The following is a 25,390-nucleotide window of genomic DNA, read 5'->3' as shown; positions in this document are numbered from 1 at the left end:
CCTCTGTCTCCCTCAGATAGTTTTGCTCATTTTTGTAGGTCATGTGTATGGACTCATGCAGCATGTGACACTATTTCCTGAAGTAACCACAATCTTTGGATTAGGGAAACCATTGGAGAGTTTTTCATCATGTTGAGTGTCAGCCATTCTGAGGCTTCCATACTAGACCTTGGCTGATGTCACGATGGTGTCATTCAGAATAAGTCTCCCTACCACATGACCATGCTTAACATAGTTTAAGACACCTGTTTTCCCAGAGTTTTAAATTTTGCAACATTAATAACCCATGTCCTTTGACCATTCCTGACTGTGAATACCTCCAGTGCCACATAGTTGTTTCTCAGTCTATTCTTTTCACAGGGGAAGGGTCTTGGTTCCAAACACAGTCTTCCTCTAGATGTGTTTGAACCGAACACAGCTGGAGCAATCACCTCTTCTGTTGTCCTAGATGCTTGAGCATCCCTCCAAAGATATTTTATGCATATTTGAGAAAATTGGCATATGTGTTCTCCCCCACGCCACATTTTAGGCAATTGTTAGCATGCTATGCACACTGTTCTGCACCTTGATTTTTAACAATATCTCTTGGAAAACTTTCCATATAAGTTCATAAAGAGCTTCTTCATATTCCATGCTTATTATTCCATCATATGGAGGTACCATTCTTAATTTAGCCAAAGTCTTATTGAAGGACACTTAAGTTGTTTCCCATATTTTACTGTCACAGATTCTGCTTCAATAGTAACCTTGTACATATGCCATTTTGTAATTTCGATTATCTCTAATTTTGGTAATCATGGGATTATCTAAATAGATACAGAGAAGGCTTTTGATAAAGAACATCTCTTTATGATAAGAATCTTAGCAATCAAGGATCTTCTGGCAATCTACAAAGCAAAAAGAATTAAACTCTAGTAGAAAAATGGACAAATAATATGAACAGGGAGTTCACAGAAGATGAAATCCTGAAGCTACAAGCATGTGAAGATGCTCAAACTCATTGATAATTATAGAAATAAAAGTTAAAACAACACCAAGTAAAATTTATACCTATCAGAGAGGCAAACATTAGGAAGTTGGATCGTGACTAGTGTTGACAGGGATTGGATTTAACAGCGCCCTCATGGGCTAACAATGAGTGTGTGATGATGGTGGTACAGTCACAGTAGACATTGGTTCATATCACTTAGTCACCCATGACCCGAGGTCAGCCTGAGTTTAGTCAGGAATACAGAGCAGTTACAGGATTATGGGAATAAGAGGTTTTATTGGAATATAGGAATACACAGAGTGTATATATATAGAGAGAGTTTGCCAGATGTGGGAGAAGCTGGGAAAGTGAAGGTCTGGAAGGGGGTGATTGGAGATCAGAGAATAGTCACTACCCTTGTCAGCTTGAAGCCTGGTTGGGGCAGGCAGATGGAGTTTGCAGGAGGCCTTTGTGGGCCAGTAGCCAGTGCCTAGTGGGGGCTTGGGATTGCTGTTGGTCAGAAGGTACTTCTAGAATCCATTCCCAATTTGCTTTTCCACAGTTTCTCCCAGAGAACAAATCTCTATACCCTTTATGCTCTTCCCATATGGAATTGCTCCCTGTTCTCCATACACAGCTAAACCTTCATATTGTTTCACTGTAACAAGGATAATGGTGGATATTGAATCAACATATTTTTTAAAAATATATTTTTATTGACAAATGTTCACGCACATACAGTCCATACATGGTGTATAATCAGTGGCTCACTATATCAGCAAATAGTTGTGTATTCATCACCATGATCATTTTTAGAACATTCGCATCACTCCAGAAAAAGACATAAAAAGACAAAAGAAAAAACTCATACATCCCATACCCCTTATCCCTTCCTCTCATTGACCACTAGTATTTCCATCTACCCAATTTATTTTACCCCTTATCCTCCCTATTATTCGTTTATTTTTTATCCATATTTTTCTACTCAACTGTCCATACCCTGGATAAAAAGAGCATCAGACACAAAGTCTTCACAATCACATAGTCACATTGTAAAAGCGATATTGTTTTACAATTGTCTTCAAGAATCAAGGTTCCTGGAACACAGCTCAACAATTTCAGGTACTTCCCTCAAGTAAGTATTCCCTCACTCCAATACACCATAAACTAAAAAGGAATATCTATATAATGCATAAGAATAACCTCCAGGATAACCTCTCAACTCTGTTTGAAATCTCTCAGCCACTGAAACTTTATTTTGTCTCATTTCTCACTTCCCCCTTTTGGTCAAGAAGTCTTTCTCAAGTCTGTGATGCTGGGCCCTGGCTCATCCTGGGAGTTCTGTTCCATGTTGCTAGGAAGAGATACACCCCTGGGAGTCACGTTCCGTGTAGCGGGGAGGGAAGTGATTGAGTTCACCTGCCGGGTTGACTTAGAGAGAGAGGCCACATCTGAGCAGCAAAAGAGGTTCTCTGGGGGTGACCCTTAGGCATAATTATAAGTAGGCTTAGCCTATCCTTTACAAGAATAAGTTTCATAGGGGCGAACCCCAAGATCGAGGGCTTAGCTTATTGATTTGGTTGTCACCACTGCTTGCGAGAATATCAGGAATTCTCCAAATGGGGAAGTTGAATATTTCCTCCTTTCTCCCTGGTACCTCAAGGGGACTTTGCAAATACTTCTTTATTCATTGCCCAAATTACTCTGAGATAGATCAGGGCATCATACTAACCTGGACAAACTAGCAAGTACAAAATAAGGCAAGATCTCATGCCCTATTCAAGATTCTGTGTACTTAACGATATTCAACTAAGTTGACCATACAAGTTAAATTAGGTTATGTGCTCCCCAAAACATAAATTTTATACTAAATAAACATCTCTCCCTTTGGTCTCACACAGAAGTTGAAATTTTAAAATATGGACCATATCATCCCTTACCCTGTATTCTGATCTACCTTAGTCCTATCCAGATCAGCTTTCTTCGTATCTCTAGTCAAAGTCTGATCCCTTTTTCAACTTTTTAAACAGTTCCTGTGTGGGGTAGTGATGACTTTCATAGCTTCAGAGCTCTAATTCTGTGTTTCAGGTGTCACATAAATACCTGAAGTTTCTGGGAAAAACCAGGTTATATACAAACAGCTCAGTATCTCAGAATTTAGAAATAACAGTTATAACTCCAGAATATATGTGACTTTTGTTAAGAGTTTACAATCTAGGATCCTTTATAATAGCTCTCAACCTGATAACCCATGCTTTTGACTTCAATTCACTGAGTTTTTATATTATAGCTAGTCTATATGAGCGAGGCATGACAATATTTGTCTTTTTGTTTCTGACATTTCATTCAACATATGGCCATTCCCCTACTTGCATGCCTCACAACTTCATTCCTTCTTGTAGTGCTCTGTTGTATATATATACCACAGTTCCCCCTTCTTTCATGTTGTAGTTTGAAAGCTGCCAGTATGTGATATACCAGAAACAGAATGGCTTTTAAAAGGGGGAATTTACTAAACAAAAAGGGGGGGGGGGATTTATTAAGTTGCAAGTTTACAGTTCTAAGGCATGAAAATGTCCAAATTATGAACAGTGAATAGGGAAATATTTGCAGAGTTCCCCTAGGGGGAATGGTGAGAAAGGGGGAAAATTCAACTTCCCCAAGTGGAGAATTCTTGATATTCTCGCAGGCAGTGGGGACAGCTAAAGCAATAGGCCGAGCCTCCAGTCTTGGGGTTTCTTCATATAAAACTTAATCCCTCAAAGGATAGGCTAATCCTACTTAAAAGTAGGCCTAAGAGTCACTCCCAAGAGAACCTTGTCTGATGCTCAGATGTGGCCTCTCTGTCTTGGCCAACAGAGCAAGCAAACTCACTGCCCTACCCCTCTATATGTGGGACGTGACTCCCAGGGGTGTGGAACTTCCTGGCAACGTGGGACAGAAATCCTAGAATGAGCTAGAACTCAGCATTAAGGGATTGAGAAAATCTTCTCAACCAAGAGGGGAAAGAGTGAAATAAGACAAAATAAAATGTCAATGGTAGAGAGATTCCAAACAGAGTCGAGAGGTTATCCTGGAGGTTATTCTTACAAATAGATATCACCTGTTTAATTAAGATGTAATGGAGAGGCTGGAGGGAACTGCCTGAAAATGTGGAGCTGTGCTCTGGTGGCCATGTTTCTTGAAGATAATTGTATGATGATATGGCTGTTGCAGTGTGACTGTGTGGTTGTGAAAGCCTGTGTCTGATGCTCCTTTTGTCTACCTTATTGATGGACAAGTAAAACATATGGATTAAAAACAAATAAATAATAGGGGGAACAAATGTTAAAATAAATTTAGTAGATTGAAATGCTGGTGATTGGTGAAGGGGAGGGGTAAGGGGTATGGTATGTTTGAATTTTTTTCTGTTTTCTTTTTATTGCTTTTTCTGAATTGGTGCAGTGTTCTAAGAAATGATCATGATGATGAATATACAACTATGTAATGTAGTGTGTTATTGATTATATAACAAGAATGGAATGATCATATGATAAGAATGTGTTTGTATGTGGTTATGTATCATAAATAAAAAATAAATTAATTAAAAAATGAAAAAATTGTCCAAATTAAGGTACCAACAACAGGTTACCTTCACTCAAGAAAGGCTGATGAAATTTAGGGTTTCTTTCTCAGCTTGGAGGGCACTTAGTGATGTCTACTAGCTTTATCCCCAGGAATCTTCAATGGCTTCCTTGGGACTCTATTAGTTCTGGTGACTGTCTTGGCTCTGGTGGCTTTCTTGGCTCTCAAGCTTTTTCCAAAATGGTTCCCTCTTAAGGAGCGCCAGTAAGCAACCCACCTTGAATGGGTGGAGACACATTTCCATGGAAACCATCTAATCAAAAGTTACCACTCATAATTAGGTGGGTCATATCTCCATGGAAACAATAAAAAAAGACCACCCAGGAATATTGAATGAAGATTAAAAGACATGACTTTTCTGGGGTATGTAACAACTTCCAAACCAGCACATTTCCTTCAGTTGTAGTATCCTTAGGCCACCTTCATCCATTGTGTATCAGGAACACTGCTGCCAGAAACACCAATGACCATTTGTGCCCCCACACTCAGTTCCTTCAGGTGTATACTGAGCAGCGGGTATCAGGATCATATGGCAACCTCACCCCTAGCCTTCTGTGGAATCACCACACTGCCCTCCAACGGGCTGCACCTCTCAGCTTCCCTGCCAATAGTGAATAGGTTCATTTCTTTCTTTGCATTTTCTCTAGCACTTGTTTCTCTCTGTTCATTTTTAAACAGATTTTTGCCACCTAATCTATATGAAGACATTTCTGTTTCTTCCATAAAGAATGCATACCCCTCCCCCATGGCCCCCTCCTGTTGACATTTACTTTTGGCATAATACCTGTGTTATATTCAGTGGAAGCATATTACAATGTTACTGTTGACTATAGACCCTAGCTTGTATTTAATGTACTTTTGCCTGTATACCATCCATTTTCAACACCTTGCAATGTTGACATTCATTTGTTCTCCCTCATGCAAAAATGTTTTTATATTTGTACATTTAATCACCATCATTAAAAATGTGGTGATTAAATCCTAGACATTCCTAAGTTATACCATCTACCATCTCAGTCTTTATCCTCTATCTTTGTACTTTTCATATGGAATCAACGTATTTTCATTCTCACTAATCCCTAGACCAAGTCATCTTGGGCTCCCGTTTCAAGAACCATGTCAAATAGCCCATAGTTGTTTTTTTGTGTGTGTGTGGTGGTGGTTGTTGTGAAGATAGGGCTACATTTCTGCCTCAAGGTAGAGAAATGAGGCATAACTCCCCTGGGGACAAGAAGAGGAGCTCTTGTGAGACAGGAAGAAGAAATAGAAAGTCCATCCTTCTACCTAGAGGCAGATGGGTAGAGCAAAGAGGTCAGCTCACTTCCCCTTGTATAGTGTGTGTGTGGAGGGTAGGGGTGGGGGGGGGTTCAGTAGAAATATCTAGAGAACTATGTTGGAGCCTAAGACTTTGTGAATGTGTGTGGGCGTGGGGGAGAAGGTTGATGGTCCACTGTCTTGGCATAGCTTGGGAAGGTTTTATTTTTGTGTATGTGCATGACTGTGTCTCTTTGTGTGCACATGCATGTGTGTGTGTGTGTGTGTGTGTGTGTGTGTGTGTGTGTGTATGCTGCCACATCAATCAGAAGGGTGGAGTGTTGTGGCCATGGCATAGGAGATATCTGTACAGATGGAGGTGAGACTGCGTTCCTGGCCACCTGAGACCTGTGAGGGGCATGGCAGGCATTTAGCAGTCCATACGTATTCAGGGAGCAACCACTGAATGCTCAGGTGGTCAGCAGACCAGCACAGGACAGAGACCACAGGGTTGGGGGATTTTGTGACTGGGTAAAAGGCCAGGACCATGAATTTGCCAAAAGACCAGTGAATCTATTATACCTCAGCTGGTGCATGTCTAGGGGTGAGTCCAGACCAAGTGTTCAGTTGCAGAGACCAGCCAGCATGGAGTGGAGTATCCCTTTCTCCTGTATGCCACAAGGTCACCTAAGGTGGGAGGAAATCTAAAAGACATAAAACTGAACTTAAGGACAGTGTGATGATGGCTCAATGGCAGAATTCTTTTTTTTTCAAATTAATTTTTAATTTTTTTTCTTAAAATACCAAAAAAACGCAAACATTCATAACTTTTGATCATTCCGTTCTACATATATCATCAGTAAATCACAATATCATCACATAGTTGCATATTCATTATCATGATCATTTCTTGGAACATTTGCATCTATTCAGAAAAAGAAATAAAAAGAAAACAGAAAAAAATTCATACAGACCATAACCACCACCCCTCCCCTTCACCCATCACCAGCATTTCATTCTAAATTTATTTTGACATTTGTTCCCCCTATGATTCATCTTTATTCCATATGTTTTACTCATCTGTTGATAAGGTAGATAAAAGGAGCATCAGACAGAAGGTTTTCACAATCACACAGTCACATTGTGAAAGCTGTATCATTATACAATAATCTTCAAGAAACATAGCTACTGGAACACAGCTCTACATTTTCAGGCAGTTCCCTCCAGCCTCTCCACTACATCTTGACTAACAAGGTGATATCTATTTAATGCGTAAGAATAACCTCCAGGATAACCTCTGGACTCTGGAATCTCTCAGCCATTGACACTTTATTTTGTCTCATTTCACTCTTCCCCCTTTTGGTTGAGATGGTTTTCTCAATCCCCTGATGCTGAGTCTCAGCTCATTCTAGGTTTTTTTCTCAATCCCCTGATGCTGAGTCTCACTCAGCTCATTACAGGATTTCTGTCCCACGTTGCCAGGAAAGTCCACACCCCTGGGAGTCATGTCTCACGTAGACAGGGGGAGGGTGGTGAGTTTGCTTGTTGTGTTGGCTGGAGAGAGAGGCCACATCTCAGGAACAAAAGAAGTTCTCTTGGGAGTGACTCTTAGGCCTAATTTTAAGTAGGCTTGACCTATCCTTTGTGGGGTTAAGTTTCATATGAACAAACCCCAGGATTGGGGGCTTAGCCTGTAGCTTTGGTTGTCTGCACTGCTTGTGAGACTATCAAGAATTCAACTTGGGGAAGCTGAATTTTCCCCCTTTCTCACTATTCCTTGAAGGGGACTTTGCAAATACTTTTTTATTCACTGTTCAAATCACTCTGGGATTTATCGGGGCACCACTCTGGATAAACCAACAAAATCTCATGTCCTACTCGAGGTTCCATGTACTTATGGTGTTCAGTTAAGCTGTCTACATAAGTTATATGAGGAAATATACTAGTCAAAATACAGATTTTGTACCAAATAAACATTTTTTGCTTTAGTCTCACACATAAATTAAAATTTTAAAATATTAATTACCATCTATTTTCAGCACCCTGAAGTAATGACATTCCTGTGTTCTTCCTCATGCAAAAACATTTTTTTAATTTGTACATTTAGTCACTATCATACACTCTAGGCAGTCCTAGATTATACCATCTCAGTCTTTATCATCTATCTTTCTTCCTGATTTCATTTGTGCCCCCAGCCCTTCTCCCTCTATCATTCTTACATTCAGCTTCATTCAGTGTTTTAACGTAATTGTATTACAGTTAGATAGTATTGTGCTGTCCATTTCTGAGTTTTTACATTCAGTCCTGTTGCACAGTCTATATCCCTTCAGCTCCAGTTACCCAGTATCTTACCTTGTTTCTGTCTCCTGATGGTCTCTGTTACCAATGAAATTCTCCAAGTTTTTTCACTAATGTCAGTTCATATCACTGAGACCATACAGTATTTGTCCTATTGTTTCTGGCTAATCTCACTCAGCATAATGAAGAACCCCTTTTCCTATTCTGTGCTTCCTGCATTGTTCCAATGAGCTATACAGATAGGTTGAATTAGATTATTCACTACAGAAAATTTCAGTCCCAGACCAAATAAACCTTTCTTCCATTGGTCTCAAAGAGTATGTGTGGTTCTAAAATATAGATACTGTCTTTCTTACCTCTGTGTTCTGAATTACTTTAACTCCAACATGTTCGGCTTTGTTCTTATCTCTAAATATCAGATTATATATATGAAACATATTTATATATAAAACATTATATATAGAAGCTGTCTCCTATTTCTAGGTCTTGAGGATGTTTTCCTACATTTTCTTCTAGAAGCTTTATGGTGCTAGTTCTTATATTTAGGTGTTTGATCCATTTTGAGTTAATTTTTGTGTAGGGTGTAAGATAGGGTCCTCTTTCATTCTTTTGGCTATTGATATCTAGTTCTTTCATGCCCAATTATTGAAAAGACTATTTTGTCCCCGTTCAGACAATTTCGGGGCTTTGTCAAAAATCAGTTGACCATAGATTTGGTGATCTATTTCTGCACTCTTGATTTGATTCCATAGGTCAATGCTTCTATCTTTGTTCCACTACCATGTTGTTTTGACCACTGTGGCTTTATAATAGGTTGTAAAATCAGGAGTATTAATCCTCCCACTTCATTGTTCTTTTTTAGGATGCTTTTGGCTATTTGGGGTCTCTTTTCCTTCCAGATGAATTTGATAATTAGCTTTTCTAAATCTTCAAAGTAGGTTATTGTAATTTTGATTTGTACTATGTTGAATCTGTAGATCAATTTGATGAGAATTGACATTTTAACTATATTTAGCCTTTCTGTCTATGAGCAGGGAATGTCTTTCCACCTATTTAGATCTGCTTTGATATCTTGTAGCAATGTTATGTAGTTTTCTGTGTACAAGTCCTTTACGTCCCTAGTTAAATTCATTCCTAAGTATTTGGTTCTTTTAGTTGCTGTTTTGAATGGGATATTTTCCTTAACTGACTCCTGAGCTAGGTCATTGCTTGTATAGAAATGTTGCTGACTTTTGCACATTAATTTTATATTCTGCCACCTGGCTGAATTTGTTTGTTAGCTCAAGTAACTTTGCTGTAGATTTCACAGGATCTTCTAAGTATAGTATCATATCATCTACAGATAATGAGAGTTTTACTCCTTCCTTTCCAATTTGGATACCTTTTATTTCTTTGTCCTGCCTGATTGCTCTAGCTAGAACTTCTAGCACAATGTTGAATAATAGTGGTGACAGTGGCCATCCTTGTCTTGTTCCTGATCTTAGAGGGAAAGCTTTCAGTCTCTCTCCATTGAGTTTGATGCTATTGGTTTTCCATATATTGCCTTTATCATATTGAGGTAGTTACTTTTGAGTCCTAATGAATTTGATAATTAGCTTTTCTAAATCTTCAAAGATTTGATAAAAAAATTTGATAATTAGCTTTTCTTTTATCAGAATAGGATGCTGAATTTTGTCAAATGCTTTTTCAGCATCAATCAAGATGATATTGAGGAAGTTACCTTTGATTCCTATCTTTTGAGGTGTTTTAATCAGAAAAGGACGTTGAATTTTGTCAAATGCTTTTCGGCATCAATCGAGATGATTGTGTGATTTTTTCCCTTTCCATTTGTTAATGTGCTGTATTACATTAATTGATTTTCTTGTGTTGAACCATCTTTGCTTTCCTGGTATAAACCCCACAAAAAAACAAGTTTTGGTTTTATTGTTCTTTTGTTCTCCCATTCATTTATCTCTGCTTTAATATTTGTCATTTCTCTTCTTTTTGCTTTGGGATTAGTTTGCTGTTCTTTCTCAAGTTCCTCCAGATGTGCTGTTAAGTCCTCGATTTTTTGCTCTTTCTTGGTTTTTAATGTAGGCATTTAAGGCAATAAATTTCCCTCTTAGCACACCTTTGCTGCATCCCATAAGTTCTGACAAGTTGTATTCTCATTTCCATTCATCTCCAGATAGCTGCTGATTTCTCTAGCAATTTCTTCTTTGACCCACTGGTTGTTTAAGAGTGTTATTTAATCTCTGTATATTTGTGAATGTTCTCATTCTTTGGTGAGTATTGAGATCCACCTACACCCCATTGTGCTCAGAGAAAGTGCTTTGAATAATTTCAGTGTTTTTAAATTTATAAAGACCTGTTTTGTGCCCCAGCATATGATCTATCCTGGAGAATGTTCCATGAGCACTAGAGAAGAATGTATATCTTTGTACTTTGAGGTGCAATGACCTATACATGTCTGTTAGGTCTAATTCATTTATCAAGTTATTTAACTTCTCTGTTTCCTTGTTGACCTTCTGTCTAGTTGTTCTATCTATAAAGGAGAGTGGCTTATTGAAGTCTCCTACTATTATTGCTGAAACAACTATCATTCCCTTCAGTTTTGCCAATGTCTGTCTTATGTGCTTTGGAGCTCCTTGATTGGGAGCATAAACATTTATGATTGTTATATCTTCTTGGTGAATTGACCCTTTATAGTGTCCTTCTTTGTCTCTTATGATGTCTTTACATTTAAAGTCTATTTTGTCCAATATTAGTAACTACTCCTGTTTCTTATGGTTACAACTTGTGTGAAAAATCTTTTTCCATGCTTTCATGTTCAATCTATTTGTATCCTTGTGTCTAAGATGAGTCTCTCGTAAGCAGTATATAGCTGGATTATGATTCTTAATCCATTCTGCCAATCTGTATCTTTTAATTAGTAAGTTTAGTCCATTAACATTCAGAGTTATTACTGAAAAGGCATTTCTTGAATCTACCATCTTATCTTTTTTATTTTATTTGTCAGATCTATATATTCTTTTCCCTCTTTCTCTTTATATTATTTAAATTACCCTTAGTGGTACTCTTCAATTCTGTGCCTTCCTCCTGACCTTCCTCTCTTGTCTTCTTTTTTTTTTTTTCAGTCAGCAGAACTCCTTTTAGTATTTCTTGTAGGGCCAATCTCTTGTTGACAAATTCTTTCAGGACTTCTTAGTCTATAAAAACTTTACTCTCTCCCTCAATTTTGAAGGACAGTTTGGCTGGGTACAGGATTCTTGGCTGGAAGTCTTTCTCTTTCAGGATCTTGAGTATATCATACCACTGCCTTCTCACCTCCCAGTTCTGGTTGAGTAGTCTGAACTCAGTCTTATTTGATTTCCCTTGTATGTAGTAGATTGTTTTTCTCTTGCTGCTTTCAGGATTTTCTGCTTCTCTTCAATATTTAACAGACTGATTAGCATGTCCCTTGGGAAAGACCCATTTGGATTTATTCTGTTTGGAGTTTGTTGGGCTTCTTTGACTTGTATAATTATGTCCTTTATGAGGGTTGGGAAGTTTTCCCCTGTTATATCCTCAACTCCTCGCCTACCCCTTTACTTCTCTTTTCTCCTTCTGAGACACCAGTGATTCTTATATTTGTGCACTTTGTTTTGTCTGTCATTTCCCTGAGATCCAATTCAGTTTTTCCCATTTGCTGTTTTGAGTCTTTGAAGTCAGTTATCCTGTCTTCTATATCACTATATCATATATCTATTATGTTTATTTGGTCAAAAGATGCTTTAATCTCTGTGATTTCTGCTATTTTTCTATTTATTCTTTCAAATTGCTCTTTATGCTCTTGTACTGTCTTCTTGATCTCCTTTATGTCATTTGTTCCTCTACTTATTTTATTAAGTAGAGTTGTATAAACATCTTTGATTAGTTGTTCCAACATCTGTGTCTTCTCTGGTGCTTTAATTTGGTCATTAGGCAAGGCTATTGTGATATTGTCTCCATTGTGATATGCTTAGTGATCTTCTGCCATCTTCATGGCCTGTAAATATCTTGATTGATTTACTCGTAGTCTCAAGTCTTGTGTTTGTGGGATGGCTGTACAGCAGGGAGCAGGGTACGGGGCGGGGGCAGTACTCAGTGCGGTGATTTGTTTCAGGGGAGGTATGGGCACAGTTTGGGGATGTTATGCTGATGCTTGTGAACGTGAGCCCCCAGCAGCCAGGAAGATGTAGCTGTGCAGGTGAACCAGTCTAGGGGGAGGGGCATAACCCTGGTGTGCGCTGTTATAAGACATGGGGCCCTTTGTGCGCATGTGTAGAGCTATGGCAGCAGGTCGGTGTTATGCCTTTGTGGATTGGGGGCAGAGTTGACCCAGCTGCACAGTCAGCACTTTCTCAGAGCTGGTAAATGCGGCTGAGGGCCATGTACATGCACTGCTCTAGGATTGCTGTAAAGTGTGGTTCCCAGAGTTGAATGATGTGATTGGGGGCCCATGCACATGCATGGGCCTAGGATTGCTGTAAAATGATGTGTAGACCTGGGATGAGAGGGGTGCATGGTGAGGCTGTGCAACACTATGAGCAGGAGAGCAAGGCTAGCCTGGTATGGAGGTTAGTGCCCACAGCCTTTATGTGCTGGCAATAGCCTGCAGGGAACAGGGAGGGGGAGGTAATGCTTGGGAGGGATGTAGGAGAGGTGGGTTGGGCTGCACTTGGGGTAGGGGTTGGGGCAAGTACATGCACTGAGGGCTCGTGGAGTGGGGGCACTTGGAGTGTCAGGAATGGGAGCGGGTGATGGGGTTCGAGTGCGTGGGGTATGGAGTGAGTCACCAGTCACAGGGCTGGCTGGTGAGTGCAGCATGCCCAAAGAACGCGGCCTGGCTTACTTCTTAGTCCCCGACTCCCATCCGTGCACTGCTGTGGGTTCAGCGCCTCGACATCAGGCTCCAGTTTTCTGCCTCTCTGTTCATCAACCTCTGCAACCAGGACTGCCTCATGTGGTGCAGAAGGCTCTCCCAGGTCAGCTGCACTACTGAATCACCGCCTCAGTCCCCCTCCTGTCCCTTCTCTAAGTTTTCCATGGAGCAGGGCTAATCTTGAGCTACTTTATTCGGCCATCTTCCTGGAAGTCCTTAGATGGTATTTTTATTGCATTTTAATTCTACGTTCTTTTTCAATCCCACAATATAATATTAACATTATTTAATACAGTCATTTCACTTATAATTATGCACATATGTCCCATTTTTCTTGTTCTTTATTCCTTCTTATATTTCTGTTTATCTTCTGGTATCACATTCTTTTCCCTTGAATAATGCCTTCATTTAGGGCAGGATACCTGTTGGCAAATTCTCAGTTTTAGTTTGCCTGAAAATGTCTCTATTTCACATTTATTCTTAAAGAGTTGGTGGGAAGAAATTACATATTCAAAACTGATAAAATTCCAATGATGTGCTTTTTTGGACCACGTGAGGAGAAATACTAGAAAGGCTAGGAACCAAAAGAGCCTGGGGCTATCCACATACCCATGTATTTTGGCTATCCCGCCTGAAATCCCACCAGGGTCTCCTCTGTGGCTCACCAGACCCCTCTCTTAAAGCAGAAAAGCCCCTCGGCAGTGTTAAGGAGGCCAGTCACAAATGCCTAATTGGTTAAATTTGATTATTTTCCTCCTGATAGCTGAAGAACTCAGCCCACTTAAAACATAAAAGTGTTTATAGAAGGAGGTGGAGGTAGGCTAGTAATTTGGAACATTTTTCCCAAAACAAGCTTGGGAAGGGCCACAAAGTGGAGAGCCCAGGAGCATTAACCTTGTGCAGTGAAATGGGTCCAAGGCAAGTCTCAACTTGTTTGCTGCTCACACCAAGGAGGGCAGGGCCCTTATTCTCAGTTCAGGCTTGAGGTTTGAATTCTCCTGAATGCAGCCTGAAGCCTCCTCTGTAAAGAGTGTTTACCTCCATCAGGTCATCTGAGAACTTAACCTTCAGTCCCACTTGGGCGATACCTGTAGAACATGAACGGATGCTACCCTCACAGGTTTTATCAGATTTCTTCTTAGAAGGGCATCTGGCGCTGTGGAGAGCAAGCCAGGCCCTGGAAGCAGAGACACAGTAACAGGCACTATGTAAACTGATATATTTTATCAGGAGTATGTCCTCAAACAACATCAACTCCTGATGAAACAGTGGGCACATTATCTGAAAACCAGGCCACTAGGAAGTGTGTCCAAAGAGGGTAATGGCTATATTGTTTCTTTCTTTGGTGCTTCAGAGAAAGAGAGTGAGGGGGAACTGGGGAGCAGGGGAGAGTATAGCACACCGTCCATGAGAGGCAGCTCCTCCCTGAAGTTAAGAACTCAGACTCTGGGGCCAGGAAACTAACCAACCCCACTTCCCCGATGGTAATGTCGGAAGCCCTTAGCACAACGTAGAGGTCTAGGTCCTGGGAGAGTGTCTACCAGGCTACTTCAAGACCCTCCTGCAAGTGGCAAGTCTCACTGGAGAGGGGGTGCAGAATAGACAGCCTTGAGAATGGACCTCCTTCCTGCACTTTCCACTTCTGGCACCTCCTGGAACCTGGAATAAGAAGAGGTTTCAGCTGTTAGAGAAGGGGGTTGTAATGGGCCACTGATCTGAGCCATTATTTGAGGAACACAGGAAAATAACCATCAGCCTTTGCTCTTCTGCAGGCCCTGCCATCCCTGTGGGCGTGGATGTACAGATGGAGAGTCTGGACAGTATCTCCGAGGTAGACATGGTATGTGGCACCCTTGGCAGGGCAGCCTCCAGGGAATAATCAGATGGCTAAGTTCCTGTGGGAGCTCCTGGTGTAGGTGGGGCCTCCTGGATGCAGGCTGTGCCTGTGTGGGCAGCAGCATGAGTTTGAGGGTCTTGGTGGTGGCTCAGGTGAAGTAAAATCTAGAGCAGGGGTCCTCAAACTTCATGGGCAAAAATAACTTGGAGAGTTGTTAAATGCGTATTCCTGGGTCCAAGCCCACCTGGGGGCGAGGCCAAGGACTCTGTATTTTGAACCCTCCTCAAATGATGATGACTGAGCTCTCTAGAACCATTCCTGGCCTTCTCCCCCTTTTGTGCACTGCTGTTTTAGTTTGTAGACTTCCTGTTTCTTCTGCCACTGGTACCTTGAACATGCTCTTGCTCTGGCCCCCCCATGCTGCCTCGTTCTCATCCTTTAGTCTAAACTGAAACAAAATTTCTTCAGAGACTCCTCTGACCATCCAGTCTGGAGAATTTTTCCTCATAACCCTTGTCACCATTTGCTTTTGTGCTATATATTCATTTTTGTGTTTTTGTAGCTCCCACACTTGACTTTAAACTCCATGAGTACAGGAACTTGTCTTTTATTTTGCACCACTGTGTCTACAATTCCTAGTGCAGCATGGGCCCATTGAGGCCCTCAGAACATGTGGAATGAATAAGAGTAGAGGAGGTTCCCACTGCCCATTGCAGTGCCATGTGTTCCCTTAAAGAATGGGGGCCTTTCCTGACACCTAGTGGACTGGACCTAGCAAAACTGATATGATGCTGATGCTGTGTACCCCAGACAGTACCTGGTAAAGGATGGGGTCCAGGTGTGAAAGGAGCAGGTGCGATAGTCTCCACATGTTAGAGCACACACTGCCAGACCCTTTACAGTACCCAACAGTTGGGTCTGGGGTCACCTTGGCTGCCCTAGCCCTAAGCCAAACCAGCCATCCAATCTGGATGTGAAGACCCTCCTCCCTCGTGTGGCTCAGAGGGAGGGGCCCAGAGTGACTTGCCTCTCTAGCATAAAGAAGGTGGTAGGTAGATAACACTGAGCTGGCCAGGTACAGCTGTGTTTGTGAATCTGCCATGTGGCACTCCGCCTGAGCAAAGTCCCTCAGAGCCTGCTCTCCATCTGTGTGACCTAGAAGGGAAAGAACCAGAAGGGGCATATGGCCTCTTTCTACTCATGTTCTGGCCCTTTTCCTTGGGTGTGTGTATTCTTCATTTCCTAGGGCTGCTGTAACAAATTGCCAAAATTGGATGGGTTAGAATACCAGAGATTTATTCTCTCACAGTCCTGAGGCTAGAAGCCTGAAATCAAGGTGTCAGTTATATTGGTACCTTCTGGAGACTCTGAGGGAGAATTTGTTTCCTACCTCTCTCCTAGCTTCTGGCAGTTGCTAGCAATCCTTGGTATTTCTTGACTTCTGGACAGCATCTCTCAAATTTCTCCCTCCATTGTCACATGGCCATCTTCTCCTATATGTCTATGTCTCTGTATCCCAATCTCCCTCTGCTTTCTCTTATGAAGAGACCAGTCATTGGATTTAGAATCCACCTTGATCCAGTGTGACCTCATCTTAATTTAACTAATTACATCCCAAAAGACCCTATTTCCAAATTAGGCCACTTTCACAGGTATTAGACTTCAACATATATTTTTGGGGGGACCACAATTAAATGCATAACAGTGTATAAGGAAGATTATGGCAAGTGCTGATGCATTGGAGGCCAGGAACAGTGTAGGGACAAATTGTCCTGTGGACACTATCTCAGGGCCCATTCTGTCCTTCTTTCCTGGGGTTCCCTCCAGGCCACCACACACTCTGAACTTCATTGCCTGCTGCCTGAAGAAAACCTTTTGAGCAGTCATTTACCCAATTGCATTTTGTGTCTTACCTCAGGCTATGATTAAAGGCAGCAGCAATACAGGTGGGGAGATACTTTATTTTTTTTTTAACAGAATAAGCTCTCAGGCTGAAATCATAGTAGGTATGCAGTTGGCAACCAATCATTCATTCATTCCTCCATTTTTCCAGCCTACCAGTATTTATTGGGTACCTACAATTTGCCTTGACAGGCACTAAACTAGGGCCTGGGAATTCGAGGTGGGCATGAGACAATCTTACCTTTAAGGATCTTACAAGTTTAATGGCAAAAAGCCTCCTAAGAGGAACACTTGACCAAAGGGTCTAGAATCCTGGAAGTAGCTACTAAGTTGAAATCCAGTGGCTAACCAGGTGGGTAAAGATTTAGGTGAGAGAGAGAGCAGGGTTTTGGAGAAATCCACTTTGCCTGCAATCATCCAAGGATGTCAGCATCACAGCTCAGTCTCCTGGATTCCTACCTCCTGATACACAAGAATAAACCACTCTTTTACCAACTGCAAGAGAACCATTGCTACAGGGCTGCATGGCTCTTTACCTTGAGACTGGAGGATGAGCCCAAGGTGTCCATTACCTTAGTGGATGATGAGTAGATTGTAAGAAAGAAGCCTTTCTAAGATACCTCTCTCTTTGTCTTGCCCTGGTTCCCACAGGACTTCACCATGACCCTGTACCTGCGGCATTACTGGAAGGATGAGAGGCTGGCCTTTCCCAGCACCAGCAACAAGAGCATGACCTTCGATGGCCGACTGGTGAAGAAGATCTGGGTCCCAGATGTCTTCTTTGTTCACTCCAAAAGGTCATTCATTCATGATACCACTACCGACAACATCATGTTGAGAGTGTTCCCGGATGGTCACGTGCTGTACAGCATGAGGTAACTGTGTACGGTTTCATTTTGTTGTACAGTAACATTCCAGTTTGTGGGGTCAGTCCCTTTGGCCCTGAAGAGTTTGTCATTTGGGTGGGGTCTGTGGGCCAAGCCTTCTGATGCCAATCAGAACTGACCAAAAATGAAATGGCCAGCCTAGTATGTGGTGACTTCCCTATCACTGGGGGTCTTAAGCTTGGATTAGAAGACAGCTTGGCCTTGACTAGATTGAAGGAGATCATGATCTTCTATGTACCTTCCTCCTTTGAGAGCCTATGATTCTAGTCGATCGAGTCTAAAAAAAAAATAGCAACAGTTACCATTTTCTCAGTGCTGTTGCAGACTGCTTCTGGGCTAACTTGAGAGATTTACAATTGTATTCCCACATATTCCTGTCCTGCTTACATGCTTCACCAGAATTAAATACTGTTAACAGACACTTACTGGCCTTGGTTGGGGAGTGGATGGTGGGGGTTGAGGAGACCAGCATAACCTCCCAGGCCTGGCTGGAGGCAGATGTTTCCCTGGGCCTAGGGCAGTTCTCAGGAGAAATGGTACAGCAAGTGTGGGCCCTTAGCAGCCAAGACCCATAATAGCTGGGGGAGGGTACTCTGGTCCAGTGTAGGGCATCTGGGCTGGGTGCCACCAGCACCTGCTACAGAAGATAAAGTTCTCAAAGTACAGGTCCTGTAACTTAGATAACTGTCCCTAAACTTCTGAAATAGATGTAAGAGGCAGCTCCTCTTGGTGGTGTGCCCTGTGCCCTGCTCTTTACTCTGGGTAGTTCTGTGAGCCAATAACTCACTGTACATGCCAAGTTATGTTTGGGTTATCTAGGATTACTGTCACTGCCATGTGCAACATGGACTTCAGCCACTTCCCTCTGGACTCCCAGACCTGTTCTTTGGAGCTGGAAAGCTGTAAGTATTTCCAAGCGTTCCTCTTGAACAACCTTCTCCTTATTCCCTCTCTGACCTTTGTGACATTTTATTATCGTTGTACTGAGTACTGCCTGCCAGCATAAAGAACTGTTTACTCCCTCCCAGATTGTCAGAGGAGTTCTCTGTTGCTTCATCTTGGTTCACAAACAATGTGGTCAACCTAACTGTTTTCCTCTTTCCAAAGATGCATATACAGATGAAGATCTGATGCTGTATTGGAAGAATGGGGACGAATCCCTGAAAACAGATGAGAAGATATCCCTGTCTCAATTTCTGATTCACAAGTTTCACACCACTTCCAGGCTGGCCTTCTACAGCAGCACCGGTAACTTTTGCCACAGTCTGATTCAATGTGGAAGAAAACACTGAAATTCTTCAACCTTAAATCTTTTCCCTCCTAATGAAATGCATTTTGATGATTAAAATAATATATGTTCCCACAAAATATAAACAACATTTAAGAGCATAAAGCAGAAAGTAAAAAAGTTGCTATCCTCTAAAATCCCATCACCCAGAGCTAAACATTCCTAACAATTTAGCAAAGCACCTAGAAATCTTGATTTGATTATACAGTTTGGCAAAAGTAAAATCATGCTGTTCTAGTTTGCTAGCTGCTGGAATGCAATATACCAGAAACAGAATGGCTTTTAAAAAAGGAAGTTTAATAAGTTGCTAGTTTACAGTTCTAAGGCTGAGAAAATGTCCAATTAAAACAAGTCTATAGAAATGTCCAATCACAGGTATCCAGGGAAAGATACCTTGGTTCAAGAAGGCCGATGAAGTTCAGGGTTTCTCTTGCAAGTGAGAAGGCACATGGCGAACACAGTCAGGGCTTCTCTCTTGGGTTGAAGGGTACATGGCGAGCACGGCGTCATCTGCTAGCTTTTCCCTCCTGGCTTCCGGTTTCATGAAGCTCCTTGGGAGGCGTTTTCCTTCTTCATCTCCAAAGGTTGCTGCTGGTGGACTCTCTGCTTCGTGGTGCTGCAGCATTCTGTGCTCTCTCTGAATCTCTCATTCTCCAAAATGTTTTCTCTTTTATAGGACTCCAATAAACCAATCAAGACCCACCCAAATGGGTGGAGACATGTCGTCACCTAATCCAGTTTAACAACCACTCTTGATTAAATCACATCTCCAGGGAGATGATCTGATTACAGTTTCAAACATACAATATTGGATAGGGATTATTCTGCCTTTATGAAATGGGATTTAGATTAAAACATGGCTTTTCTAGGGAACATACATCCTTTCAAACCAGCATACATGCTTTGCATGGTATTCTGTAAACTGATTTGTTTTACTTAACCATATGGCATGAATAGCTTTCCCAAGTAATAAATAGGGATCCTATACCTTAATCTTAATGCTTAGGGTGTCCTCTTTTGGGCCCCTGAGCCATGTTTGAGAGTATCCACTTATCAGCTCTTCTCTAATTTCGCCATTAGCTCTGCAGTGGTTATGGGGTCTTAGAGGCCTTCCTGCACACTTACCTTTGCCCCCGTGCTGAGAACCCCTGGCCCATCCATGGGAAGTCTTCATACTCTCCCCTACACCTGTAAGGTCAACACCTCCCTATTCACCTGCACCCACTTCTCTGGCCACGGCAACAAACGTGATGGAAAGAGCAAGCCCCAGTCATGGTTGTGTTGGGGTCAGTACACCTCAGGCCTTGCTCAGTTCAGGCCTTCAGCTTTCATCCTCACTCCTCTTACTTTTCACTTAGATTTGGGTTGCCACCCAATGTTCTTTTCTTTCTATCTTAGCAAGTTCAAATCAACTCTCTTTCTAGACCCGTTTCTAAATGGCTTCATTCTCTTTCTGAAGCCGTAAGAGATTTTTAGCAATTTTACCATGTCACAGGCACAGTTCTGAGTGCTTTTTGTGGATTAATTAATTTCTGCTCAACAAACCTATGGTGTGGATATTGTTAATAGCCCCAGTGTACAGAGTTGAAGACTGAAACAGCGAGAGTAAGCGGTTTCTCCAGCTTGCACAGCTGGTAAGTAGCCAGGCAATCTGCCTTAATCACTATACCTTAATCATCAAGCTGCTTCTTAGATGCTTTCTTTATCAGAATAATATTCATTTGTTTGCTTTATTCCCCACTGGAGCCTTTCTGGAATCCAGATTAATATGCATCTTCTACTCATATTATGTTCTGCACCACACACTCAATATTTGTCATCCCGCACCCTGTGCCAGGAGCTGTATCTCCCTGCCCTGTATTTGGAACACAGAGTACATTTCCAAAGCTCCTAGTTCCCTTCCAGCATTTCCAAGGCAACCCTCACCTGGTTCTCTTAGACAAAGGAGAATAGACTAGTCCCTAAAGGAATAAAGGCAGTTTTCAGCCTTTCCAGCCTGCAAACCTAAGGAACAATGTGATTTGTTTCATGAATACCCATTTGAGGAGGGAAGATTACACCTTTTATCTGGGTGAGCTGACTTGATTGAACAAAGGCTGTGACATGAATAAATGATTAGTAGTCTCTGCCATCTTTGAAGATTACTTTCTATTTATCCAAAAAGCCCCTGTCTCATTCAAATAACCCAGGAGCCTACACAGTAGCCATGTGTCAAGACTGTCTGGACCCACCCTGTTGTTTCAACCTCTCTGTTGACCGAACACCTTCCTTCCCTAACTCAGTACCACCCTTCCACTCCAGCCAGAGGGCTTTCATCCCATATTTCTCCAGGTGAAGCCTGGGCTCTCCCTGTATCCAAACCACCAGGAGGGTATGATCAATAAATAGATTTCCGAGTCCCACTTTAGGCCTAAGGAATCTGAATATCTGGTGTTGGCACCCAGGTAAACAGCTCCCAGGTAAATTTTGTGCACATCAAAGGACAAGGATCATTAGTCTGAGCCAGTGGTTCTCAAAGTATGGTGCCCAGACTGGTAGTATCACCATTGCCTGGGGTCACTGGTGGTGAGCCCAGCAATCGGTGTTTTAACAAGGCCTCTACGGAGTAGTAGACAGAGATTGCTGGACCAAGCCCCACAATTTTGATCCAGTAGGTCTGATGTGGACCCTGAGAATTTGCATTTCTAACAAGTTTCCAGTGATGCTGTTGTTGCTGGTCCACAGACCCCATCATGAGAACCACTGCTAAGGCAAATGTTTTTTTCTAACTCTCGAAGAGTATTTGAATTACTAGGGAACTTTAAAAATGCACCCTGTGTTCCCACCCCAAACCAGCTAAATCATGATCTCTCAGGAATAGGACCAAGGCTTTGGAGAATTGTCAAAGCTCCCCGATGGTCCTGGATAGCCCAGTCTCCTGTCCGCACTGCTCACTCCCCTCTCTGAGCTCCTATTCTGTGGTTTTCTTGTCCCAAATTCCCTCTTCACCCCATCCACCTAACCAGCTTGCACTCTTCTCTTCCATGAGTCCTTTCTCAGTTCTCTCTTTTCCAAAACCTAAAGCACTCACTATTTACATGGGTGTTTTAGCACTTAAATAAACCCTATTCCACATCTCAAGTACCTCCGTTCTATGGGACTTCTATTCAGCTCTTTGAAAATCCTTGAGAGCAGGAACTCCCCCTCTAACCCCAGCACAGTGCTCACAAGTGAGAACCCCCAATGACCACCCGCTGAATTGAAGGGATATTGTGTGAGAAGAGCCCTGAAATAGGCATTGGACACCTGAGTTCCAACCCAACTCATCCATGACTCAGACAAAGCTTTACCTCTAGATGTCTCCATTTCCACATCTCCCAAATAAGAAACCTCAGTTATTCACATAACACCATTGCAGTGCTGGTTTTACTTATTTTATGTATACCTCCTATGCTATCATTGACTTAAAGTTTTTCTTTAAATCCACTCCCTTTTTGTACTTTTGAAAAGAAATTTTATATCACTATAATCAGTGGAAAACTGGTATCATTTACCATGAATAGAAGATGACTTTAATGATAAATATGATGAACAAAAACAAATGTGCCTGCCTCTGTACCCCTGAAATCATCTGTGTACCACCATTATACGCAGTCCCCACTTTGGGGCACATAGGGCTGGAATGAGTTCCAATGCTGTTGGCTTCCCTCTCATGCTGTCCTTGGGCATCTTTTGATCAGGATGTTTGGGTGATGATCTTGTAGATCATTTGAAACCTTACATTTTTAATCCTTCTTTACAACCATGAGTAAATGATTCTCAGATTGGCATTGTGAAATAGATTATTTCAACATCATCCTTTTTCACCTGAGAAATGATCAAATAATAGATAGCTATCCCAAGGCAGATGGAGTGTCAGAGGTAGAACCCATGTCTAATAGTTTAATAGTCATGTGAAGTAATTAATAGTAAGGTGAGCATTCTGTTTCTCCTTGTAATGGACATAACAGAGAGTAAGCTGACCCGTCTCACAATAAATGGGAAAATGCAAACAGCCCCGCTCTCGTGCCTCCTGCGTCAGGGGACTTGCCTTAACAAAATAGAAGTACTCCAACTCCTTATGCTCCCCAGCAGCAAGTTACTTAGGGAATATGTTGTGGTCTGCAAATAACAAATACCAAACAAACAACCAAATCGACACCTCTTAGTTACTACCTTTCCTAGGACTGCTGTGACAAGAAGTTAGATAATACCAAATATGACAATAAATGTACTAGATACTGATAAGATATTTATAGGAAAGAGGGCCTGGATTTTAGAAAGGAAAAGAATTACATTAAGCCAATTGATCATTAATTTTTTTTCCTGCTGCCAATGAGAGGCAATATCGGGGAAAGAAGAGCCCCCAGTGAAGGAATTGTCTTTCTACCTCTCACACTATCTCACTTGCTTCTTCCTTGTGTCCCCCAGGCTGGTACAACCGTCTGTACATTAACTTCACCTTGCGTCGCCACATCTTCTTCTTCTTGCTCCAAACCTACTTCCCAGCCACCCTGATGGTCATGCTGTCTTGGGTGTCCTTCTGGATCGACCGCAGAGCTGTGCCCGCCAGAGTTTCGCTGGGTAAAAGCATTTGAAAAGGGTGGGAAGGTGGTGAGTTTTTCAGCTGGTCACCTTGTAAAGAAAAGGTAAAATTGCTATTCCTCCCTGGATTAATGTCCCAGGGCTACCATGACAAATTCACACACTGGGTGGCTTAAAATAATAGAAATGTATTGTCTAAGTTCGGAAAACAGTGTCAGCAGGGCCATGCTGAAGGCTCTAGAAGAGAATCCTTCCTTGCCTCTTTCCCAGCTTCTGGGTGCTGCCAGCCTTCTCTGACTTGTGGGCATACCACTCCAATCTCTGCCTCCTTCTTCTCCTGGCCATCCTCCCTGTGTGTATGTATCTCTGTGTGTGCTCTCCTCTTCTTATAAGGGCACCAATCATATTGGATTTAGGGCCTACCTTAATCCAGTATGACCTCATTTTAATTAATTATATCTGCAAAAACCCTATTTCCAAATAACATCTCTTCCTAAGGTACTGGATGGATCTGAAATTTTAGGGATACTATTCTATTCAACCCAGTCCAATCCCCAAGAATAAAAGTCTGAAGGGACAAATTTTCTTCCTGCTTCTTGCCTTCACTATTTAGGAACTGGCCTCAGTTTTCCCCACTACGTTATGGAAACCACAGGGATCTAAAACTGTACCCACTTTACTTGAATCGCTTTATAAGCAGTAGCCTGTTTAGGGTATAGACTTCCACAATTCTCAGTAATGGCACTCAGTACTTAGATAATTCTGCAAATGTGAAAAACTTTGCTTATTGGTCTTGTTTAGATAGACTGAAAGTTTGGAAACAGCATCCATAATATATGATTTCTGAGAAGGAGAGGGCTGCATTTCTTGAAGGTGTAGTTTGAGCTCTTGACTGACCTTGAATTCCAGAGTGAAAGTTTATAATATGTCAGAGTATATTTGGACAAAGTGAGGTTGGGCCCTAAGAAATGTGAGGGCTTAACCAGCAAGCCAAAGTGAAGGAGAAACTAGCATGAGTATCTTCCAAAGTTCCCACAGTTTTTATAGACTTAAATGTGATTTAGATAAGCATGGATGAATACATTCCTTAAGATTTGGGAAATTTCCTTTTGAGGTGTCCTTTAGTCACTGTTTTACATGTCACATCCAAACATCCTTTTTCTGAAGCATTCCTGACCTTGCCATATCATGGGAGCCCATCTCCTGAGGTGCTTACAGTGAGAGGAGACACACAGTGAGTTGTCCTCCTGACAGTAGGATGTGCTCCTGGCGAGCACATCCTTGTACATCTAAGAGGTGGAAATATATCTGGGGAATTTCTCATTAGATGTAAGAGATGGAGAATGTAAAATTAAGACTTACCAGAATGTGTGAGCAGTTCTGTGTGGTTGCTGGGGCTGAACTAAAACCGGGGTTATCGTAGGTATCACTACGGTGCTGACCATGTCCACCATCATCACGGGCGTGAACGCCTCCATGCCCCGCGTCTCCTACATCAAGGCCGTGGACATCTACCTCTGGGTCAGCTTCGTGTTTGTGTTCCTCTCTGTGCTGGAGTACGCGGCCGTCAACTACCTGACCACAGTGCAGGAATGGAAGGAGCGGAAGCTGAGGGAGAAGGTAGGAGAAGTTACATTCATTTCCTCATCTAAGCCCATGCTGCTGGTTGGATGAGAAGTGAGAAAGCCAGGGGTTTGGGGGAATGTGGGTAGACAAGGCAGATGTTCACGTGAAAGGAGGAGCATCCTGCCCTAGAACAGGTTCTGACTTTTACTGCAAGCATCCCAGAAAGCAGAAAGTCTGTACAAAAACTGGGAATAGGAAGACTTGGGTTCTTAGGCTCAATTCTGCCATCTATGCTGGGCCTCAATTTCCTCATCTATAA

General features: G+C 42.0%; 1 protein-coding gene across 2 annotated transcripts in view; it reads left to right on the top strand.

The window, feature by feature from the left end:
* Window positions 1-25,390, top strand: part of LOC143684954 (gamma-aminobutyric acid receptor subunit rho-2) — a 41,228-nt gene that overhangs the window by 8,694 nt on the left and 7,144 nt on the right. For both annotated transcript variants that reach the window (XM_077162400.1, XM_077162401.1), the window contains exons 3-8: window positions 14,801-14,868; window positions 17,419-17,642; window positions 18,474-18,556; window positions 18,762-18,902; window positions 23,392-23,544; window positions 24,929-25,125. In XM_077162400.1, coding sequence (XP_077018515.1) covers window positions 14,801-14,868; window positions 17,419-17,642; window positions 18,474-18,556; window positions 18,762-18,902; window positions 23,392-23,544; window positions 24,929-25,125 — 866 coding nt within the window. The remainder of the gene's footprint in view (window positions 1-14,800; window positions 14,869-17,418; window positions 17,643-18,473; window positions 18,557-18,761; window positions 18,903-23,391; window positions 23,545-24,928; window positions 25,126-25,390) is intronic.

Source organism: Tamandua tetradactyla, chromosome 5 (genome assembly GCF_023851605.1).
Source record: "Tamandua tetradactyla isolate mTamTet1 chromosome 5, mTamTet1.pri, whole genome shotgun sequence".
NCBI classification, from domain to species: domain Eukaryota; kingdom Metazoa; phylum Chordata; class Mammalia; order Pilosa; family Myrmecophagidae; genus Tamandua; species Tamandua tetradactyla.
Note: the sequence above shows the minus strand (reverse complement) of the source record. Positions and strands in the feature narration are given on the sequence as shown.